This window comes from Trachymyrmex cornetzi, unplaced genomic scaffold, assembly GCF_001594075.2.
Source record: "Trachymyrmex cornetzi isolate Tcor2-1 unplaced genomic scaffold, Tcor1.1 scaffold607, whole genome shotgun sequence".
Lineage (NCBI taxonomy): Eukaryota > Metazoa > Arthropoda > Insecta > Hymenoptera > Formicidae > Trachymyrmex > Trachymyrmex cornetzi.
In genome coordinates, this window is record NW_017299923.1 from 371563 (window position 1) to 381091 (window position 9529).

Here is a 9529-nt window from a genome sequence, read left to right on the forward strand (position 1 = left end):
GAACTTTTCATCCGAGGAAAAAAGTTTCATGATTGATATTCTATACTCTTCAAATTACAAATAATTAATTGTAAATGATTATTATGCATCTTTTGTTTGATAATTAAATAAAAACATGTTATATGTTCTTTTCAATCATATGTGAATTATTTATTACTATATGATATATAAAGACTGTATACAGAATGTCTGATAGATGTAAGTTTGAGTTTGTTGTCTGTATTTACAAGCGGTGCGTGCCCATATGCATGCACTGCTCGTAGATAGATGGAACAAATTAAACTCAAGTATGGGAAATAACGCGCATTAGCTATCAAAATAACGTCGTTACCATTATCGTTACTTTTATATAATAACGATTTGTTCATTATTTTACAATTTTTCATCACGGTAACGATAACGCTATCGTTATAATTCACTTTTGAAATATAACTCATCGTTACCATTAAAAAGTTTATTAAGACTCCTGAGTAGTCGCCACGGCCATATAGGATCGTGATGTCATGTCATAAGCGAAAAACGACACATGTTGAAGTTTCTTGCATGCCATTTGTAAATAAAAAGAATTTGGATAAAGCAAATTAATGAAATCGTTCTGAAACGCTTGTAAAAATCGGACGAAATTATTTTTACTTCCCTCCCTCCCCCCCTCCAGTCAGCGAATACAGGGGCTGCGTTCCACTTAACGCTCGCAATGTTCGCAAGCATCATTTGTTCTTGTTTAATATTTGATAAACAACAAGGATAAAATGATTTCACGAGCGTCGCGGGCGTTAAGTGGAACGCACTCAGACTCTGTTCCAAAAGAGGATGCCGCGCATGCCAAGCCCCAGGCAGCCAGCAATTTTCCCCTTCCACTCTCACTGCCTCGCTTGCTCTTTGCAACTGTTGTGAATTCTTCGATGCAATTGGTTCTTTCTTTTGATTCCTTACAGATCTAAATGTATAAACCAATCATGTTGAAAAATTTAACAACAGTTGCAAAGCTACTTTCTCTGCTGAAAGTTGCCTATACTATCTGGCTGCGTTCAGCTAAACACATAGTTTTACAACCGTTTTATGATTCTCTGCTGAGATTGTGGACCATTCCTCTTGATCTAAAAGCATAACCCAATCAGCGCGAAGAAAACTTCCAACATTTGCAAAATAAACGTTCTCCTGAACGCAGCCATGGTCTTCTTCTATCATTATAGGCTGCGTTCGGAAATGTCGCTCGAGTGCCTCCGATGCCTTGGATTTGTCATCTTGTCCTTGTTTAATATTTGTTAAATATTGCATCGGAGCGACATTTCCGAACGCAGTCATTGCACCATTTATCGATTGAGAAAGATTAAAACAGAGATGTCATCAAAAGATATGTTTCCCACTTCGATCTGATTAAAAATTCAGCCTTAATGGACCGGGATAAAATATTTGATGGAAATACAAAGATGTTCCTAATGGAACAAATACAGTCAAGTGATCATAACAGGACTAACAATATTAATCGCCACATAATCGAGTTAAGCGACAACGATTCCAAGATGGTTCTACGGCGGCAGTTTGGTGAAATGGCAGGACGCGGGAATTCAAACATGCAAAGCAATGCATTGGATAATGAAAATATGGAAATTCTACGAAAGCTACCACCAGACACGATCGTGATACGGCAAAAAATGAAATCGGACATAGAGGAGAGCGATTATAGGGAATTAATAGAAACGAATAGTAATGATAGCAGCTCGATTCCTGGCTGTGCTGATGTTAAAAAAGGAATTTCACGAGCTGTTAGAAACAAAACGTAAGCAATATCAAAAAGTTATATAGTAATTAATTATATATAATTTATATATGAATAAATATGAATATATATATTCATTATATATATATGTAATAATTATATAATGTATGTATTAACTTGTGCGCGCGCGCGAGTGTGTGTGGTACGTGCATGCATGTGCTTACTTGCGCGTACGCGCGATGTGTTATGTATATGTGTATACAGAAAACAAACATAACCTAATTAAACATTTTTATATATTATTTCAAAATATAAATATTCATTATAATAATTAGTTTTAACAACAAAAAATAAAAAAAAACAGGGCAAATGATAATCAGCAATTAGTTTTAACATTTCTGTGTAGAATGCACAAAATTGTTCGACTCTTTTTAACAAATCTGTGTTACAAAATATTTAGAATAGAGCTAATTCAGAAAAGAGATAATTTTAATAACTTTTTTATGTCACATAGAATGTGACATAAAAGAATATGAACGATTTCTTAATTTTGATAAAAATTTGGACGTTTCACTATTATTATATAATAAGTATGTATTTTTAAAAAATTCGCTTGGTAAATTTTAAGAATCCTTGTTCTGACTCATTTGTATATTCCATACTAATCTTTATACTACTGTAAATCTTAATTATAATACCTTTTATTTTCTTTTTTAAGCATTATTTACTTTTTCTGTTATTTTCTTTATGATTACTGATGTAAAGGAAGTATTAGAGTATTAATTAACAAATTGTAAAATATATATGTATATATATATATATATATACACAATGATATTAAGAAATATTTAATGTACAAATTTAAATTTTCATAATTGTATAAGATTTACTCGGTAAAACATTTTTCATACAGGATATGTATAAATTTGTATAAATATACATAAATATTTATAAACATGTACAAACATATATGAAATATGTCCATACATATTTATACATCCCTGTTTCTTTTGTAAAATTACTTTTTAGTATAACAGAAATAATAATAGTAATGTGAAAACAAAAAATGATTAAAGGGATAATTTTCGCAGTGTTTGTTTTAGAAAAAAACGAGTTCGAAGAAATATAAAAAAAATTGCACATACACATTATGCCTAATTTTGTGTATAATTATATGTAAGAAATTTTTTTACATGTCTTCAAATTTAATTTTTTTTTTTTAACAAAAATGATGTGAAAATTAACCTTTTAATTATTTTTAATGTTTTCATATTATTATTAATATTTCTATTACACTAAAAAGCATAAATTTTACAAAAAGAGGGATGTATGAACATGTATGGACATATTTCATATATGATTATGCATGTTTGTGAATATTTATGTATGTTTATACATATTTATACATATTCATACATGAAAAATTCTTTCACGGGTAGCTATATTTGCAAAAACATTAATTTTATATATATATATACATATATATAGAGGAAGGTCACCGATACAGACATACCACTTTGTTTTTAGACAATATTTCTTAAACAAAAGGTAAAAATACAACTTCAAAAACGTAAATACAAAGTAAAAAGTATCTTCTATCAGATAGTATAAGCAATTTTTATAACACTGTTTGCAATTTTGCAATAATTAAGTTTTTCGTAAGTTATGCAAAAATGAGCGTCTGACAAAATGGACTCCAAAACTGACATAGTAGGTAATAATATCAACATTCCTATTTTATAAATGAAGATATATCCTATTTTGTAAAGAAAACTAATTTATGAAACTATATAAACATTTAAAATGACATAATATTATCAATAATACAGTCACTATTATTTTAATTACGCAATTTGCAAAAGAACACTGTAAGAATTTTGTTCTCGGATTCATAGAATTGGTTTTTAGCTGATTTGGTATAGAAATAAGCCACAAATATATGAATTATAAGTTTGTACTTCTTTAATTAGCTAAACAGATCATGATTTTATTAGTATTAATAAAGTGCAATAGTTAGTTTCTGAGAAATAAGGGGGTGCCATTTTAGGAAACCTATGTCAGTATCAGCGAGACTCTTTCCTCTATATATATAATAATAACATCAGAAACATATACGTACATGTAATTAATGTATTTATAGTTGTATCTAAATTTTATGCAATTATAAAAATGTAAATTTATATGTTAAGTATTTCTTACAAACGAGCCTCTTAGTTGACAAATGACATAAGTACAAAATTAGGAAAAATGCGTTTGTTATAGAAGGAGAAAATATTAAGAATATTGGTTTTATTTATCAATTTAATTTATTTTTATTTTGTTTTTATGTTCATAAAAAATATAAATCAATTTTACATCATAAATAAAGTGACTGTAAAAAAAGCTGGACTTAAGTCACTATTCCAGATATTTTTACGGTTACTTTATTTATGATGTAAAATTGATTTATATTTTTTATGAACATAAAAACAAAATAAAAGTAAATTAAATTGATAGATAAAACAAACATTCTTAATACTTTCTACTTCTATAACAAACGCATTTTTCCTAATTTTGGACATTATGGCATTTGTCAACTAAGGGACTCATATATATGTTAAGTATTTCTTATTAATTTCATTTTATCTTACAATTTATTAATTAAAATTCTGATAGTTTCTGATAGTTTCATTTAAACGAATATATAATAGTTCAACATCTTAACATTCAGACCGTAGTGGCGCTTCGTATTTAAAGTAATGTTTCTAACATAAACGGTCTTCTTTAACATCTAACATAAACAATCTTATTATTGCTTGTCAAAAGATTTACTTTATAAAAAGTAACTTTATATGTATACCGTATATATGGATTAAAAAAAAAGACAACTTAATTTGATTAATAAAGATAATTTGTTTTAAATTTATTCAGATTTTATAATATCTTTATACTCATATTCTCAGTCTAAAAACGATAGAAGTGAGACGAAATCCTATGCGAATGTCGAAGAGAAATGTTGATAAGGATTTTTCACGACCCAAACAACTATTGGCCAACAATAAGAAAGAGTTTTATTTGGATTATGAATTTGAGAAACGTATAAAATCATCCGCAATGCCATATATGAACACTAGATCTATTACTCGAAAGATGTATACTGTGGGTGCTACTTATCAAGCACCTACCAAAAAAGATGAGACAGAGTGGAAAGAATGGCCCGTACATGGAATGCATGAGAGACCAGTCTACCATCCTCAAGTAAAATTACCTTTCTACATAATATAACATCATTATTTATATTAACAATAACAATCTTTGGTAAAACTGCAGAAAAGCGGAGCATCCGCCGACAATCTTAACCTTGACATATGTTGTGAAGGTCATCACCTTGAGTAACCTCCAACAAGTTTTAGCCGTCGCTCGTTAGTCATTAAGAAGTTATTAACAAAAAAAATTTGAAAAAATAACTTTTATATAAATAACTTTTATAAAAAATAAATTTTATTTCTGTTACACAGGATTTATGCGCTATTTATGCGCTACTATTTTCAAGTATTTTTTATTTTTGCGCTGCAACCCTTAAGGCAATTCCCCCTTGGAGTAAACAGTCATATTTACTTAGGGGTGAATATGACTGTTCGCTCCAAGAGGGAAATGCCTTATATAAGGGTTGTAGCGCAAAAATAAAAAATACCTGGAAATTGTAGCGCATAAATAGCGCATTATTCCATAATTTTTTCATTAAGATTTGGTTAAGTGGGGGGCCAGCTAGGCAGATGTCTCTTATATTACGTAAATGCTACGGAAATGGTACGTAACATTTCTGCAACATTTCCGTAACATTTATTAATAATTTAAATTTCGTATAACTTTTCAACTAAGGGTGAGCAAACGAAAATTCCGACGGAGCATTCGTGAGCAAACGGTGAGCAAACGAATGCAAACAAAAAATTATTCGATTTTTTAATATTGGGGGGCTAGCGTGAAGTTGGCGTAGCGCGCTCAGGGGATGTGCTAGTAGTAGAAATGAGACATTATTTTTTAAGCTTTTTTTGTTAATTACTTTTTAACGGACAGCGAGCGACGGCTAAAACTTATTGGAAGTTACTCAGGATGACCTTGGCAACATAGGTTAAGGTCGTCGGCGGGTGTTCCCCTTTTCTGCAGTTTTACCGAATCTTTTTTTAGACCACATATATAAGAACACAATCAATATTAGAAATTAAATACCTATAACGGTCGGAGCCGGATCTTCAATATAATTTAAATGCGAATTATATATATACTATATATGTAGAAGCATATATACTATATTTGTAATCATTCATAGTCATTCGAATTCCTTGTCTCGGTAGTCTAAAGGCTTAAAACGTTTATACGGAATACAATATTTTTTATAATAAATTTATTCACAGTTTTTCAGCATATTAACCTCTTTCTGATATGATACCTGATTGAGCATCGAATTTTTAGAAATTGCTTGTCAATTTAATTTAATTATCGTGATATAATTGTGATATTGTTACAGTAGTTTAATTGCGTATAAATCCGGAAAACCAATTTGGTGCGCAATTCGAATGACTATGAATATGATATACAGGATTTTCAAAAAGTCTGGAAACGCTAGAATATTTCGAAAACAATCAACTCTAGTGAAAAATATATAAGAGCAAAGTTGTAGGATTTTAAAAAATCTACCTAACTGATGATAAGAGGTTGACCTTGGGTAGAGTCTGCAAAGTCGTGAAGGTCAAGTTGAATTTTTTAAATGGAACTTCCTATTTTTCATTGCATATTCTTATAGCACACCTCGAGAGCTCTCTTCCCAAAACACCATAATAAAATAATTTTTCATGAAGTATTTTTCGAGTTATAAGGGTTGAAAGTTACAATATCGCCAGCATTAGCATTACGCAAGGTGCTCGGCAGACGGCTAAAACCTCTTGAATATTGTTCAGAATCATGTCCTCGATAACATTTATTAAGATCAAGGCCATTGGAGATTATCCCACTTATTTTCATTTTTGCACTAAAAATTCATTTTTATGTAAAAATGAAAATAAGAGATATAACCTCCATTGAGATGTATTATATACTAGTTTTCCTATTTATAATTTACTTTTTTAGCAATCCCTCAAAGGGTTCAGCATTAAAGATCCAGCTTCGACCGTTATAGGCATTTAATTTCTAGTATTTATATTTTTTATATTTATTAATTTATATATGTATATAAGTGATATATTCTTTATGAACTTGTTAAATATTAGTTTTAATCTCATCAAAATTATTAAAGTCATAAACTTTTAGACAGTTTGTGTTAATTACAATTTTTTATGTTTTATCTTATCATTGTCATATCCTACAGTTATGCATATAACTTAATATTATTATACATGCCGTATAACTTAATTTTTCCTTACCTTAAAGCTTTTTGTTTTAATATATTTTTGGATCACAGTTAAATAAATAATTTAAAAAAAAGATACTACAATATTAATTAATGGATTCGAATAAAAAATTTTTGTACCTTAATTAAGTAAAAAAATTAATAGACAACTGTAAATACTATAATTTTAATAACTGCAATTTGTAATTTGTAAATAATATTAATTAGAAACTTATTTTAATAGAATTTAATTCTTAAAAAAAATTACATACTTATTTTTTTTGAATCTGCAAATTTAAAAAAAATAATTAAAAAAAATTTCAAATTATTTTTTACTTAAAAAAGGAAAAAGATTCAATTGTTTCAGGAAAGAACGTAAATAATCTTATTTAGGACGTTCTTTATATGTTTATGTTCCCAGACTGGTTTAGCAGTGGAATATTTAGGAAAATACTTCACCAGCCTCGATGGATTATCTTATTGCGAGATTATTAGTAAGCCTAATATTGAAGTGATCTCTGTCGATCCACATTATAATAAACAAATCTCTTCGACGGAAAAAGAAAAGAAGCTAAAGAGAAAGATAAAAATGAAAAATAAACGTTCATCAAATACCAAAAATGCATGGAATACCTATCTCTCCATGGATAAGAAGTCCTTTGAGACATGTATGCATAAAAGCCTTCATTGCGTGTTTGGTTATTGTGCGCAAGTTATGACACCAGTTTATAAACAAGCAGTAGAAAAAAAAATGACACAGCTGACAATTTCTGCAACCAAGACAAGTTCTTTAGAATTGACGAAAGAGACAACAAATGTTAAAAGTAATCTGACAATTTCTCCCGAGAATATTGCTAATCTTGCAGAAGAAACAAAATTACTAGAAGCTTACGCTATCGCTATGGCGCAAAACATTCAAAATGAAAGTACCACTAATAGTAAAAATGATCAAAGAGTCGCCTCGGCTTTTCCGTCATCTTCAGCATTGTATATACCAAAAACACAGAAATCGACTGTAGAACTCAACAGCTCGAAAACTACGTCACAAAATAGAGAGATGATCAGGATGAATTTGAAACAGATTATTCGAGGCACTCCAAACAGTTCTCTAATTTTGTTGAAAAATTCGGCGAAATCTATAAGCGATGAAGTTTGCACAAAAAATATATTCAACTCCGCAAAGTTGGAAGATGCTTCTAGCAATGAGACGATGATGGGGATGTCAATCTACAGAAAGTTGTTTGCGAAAGAGTCAGTTTCGAAGTGCAAAGAATCGCCAGTGAATAATTTGCATACTTTGAAGAGATATGCTACGAAGACTACACAAGAATATATGACAAAGAAAACCTTTCTTGAGACTCCATTGGATAAAAAAACTGTTCAAGTCATGAAACAGGTACATGAAGAAGAAAATCTTGAAAAAACTAAAATTAATAGAGAATCAGATGGTAGAATATCAAATTCTGATAAGAATCTCGTATGGTGCACCAATGAAACTTCAAAGATAGCTAAAATCTTATCAAATTACAACAAAAGCATGTTGAGGAAGTCCATGATACAAAATCAAATTTATAATTCAAGAGATATGAAAACGAGTTTAACAAAACTGAACATCAAAAATTTTCCGAAAAGCCTCACGCAGAAGAATATAACAGTTGAAAAAAATCAACAGTTCATATCCAACAGCCCCTATCCAAATATGAGTTTTGGTTTCTCACAAGGAAAATGGAAAAAGCTTCATCTGATGCTAGAGAACACCAAAGACAGTCAGATTGTTGATAGCAATCAAAATGCTTGGAAGAGTTCTTCAACATTATTAGAAAATCACAAAGTAACTTCTTCGAAAAATGAACAAGTGAGTTTAAACACACTAAATTATATAAAAAAGAAGCCTAATGATTCTCATAAGGACCTAAACAGATATGAAATTATCGGTATAAAACCGAAAGAAAAGAAATCTGAATGTTCTAGAGATGAAACAGAGACTTCAAAAATGGGATCGTTGCGAGAACTCCTAGAGAACACTGCGATCTTATATTGCACCGCCAATGGAGTTCATCAGGATAATTTATCAAATTACATCGATACTCTTGACAACAAGCAAAGCATTCAATGGTTAAAGACTTGCAATAATTCTGTTACATTCAATAAGAAATTGAATATGAAATAGTATTTCGTTTAATGTGTACGATATTATCATTAAGTTCGGAGTTACATTTACTCATTAGATAAATTTTATTAATAAGATAATTTTATAAAAGATTTAATTGTTTATAATAAATTGATGGTAAATATCCGTTTTAGGATATTGACATTTTACCGATTTCAATATCCTTTAGATATGTTGTAGAGGAAAGTGTCCTGAGTGATTCCCCACAAGAATTAAGTGGGGAACGGTATTGGTTTAGAATATATAACAAATTAAAATTTTTTATAATAAAGTC

The 9529-nt window shown here is 29.6% G+C and overlaps 1 protein-coding gene across 1 annotated transcript; it reads left to right on the plus strand.

The window, feature by feature from the left end:
* Window positions 1-1216: 1216 nt before the first annotated feature.
* Window positions 1217-9255, plus strand: LOC108766531 (uncharacterized). Its single transcript, XM_018515869.1, has 3 exons — window positions 1217-1780; window positions 4663-4957; window positions 7507-9255. Exons 1-3 carry the CDS (start codon window positions 1395-1397, stop codon window positions 9253-9255), a joined length of 2430 nt encoding a protein of 809 aa, XP_018371371.1. The 5' UTR covers window positions 1217-1394.
* The last annotated feature ends 274 nt before the right edge of the window (window positions 9256-9529 follow it).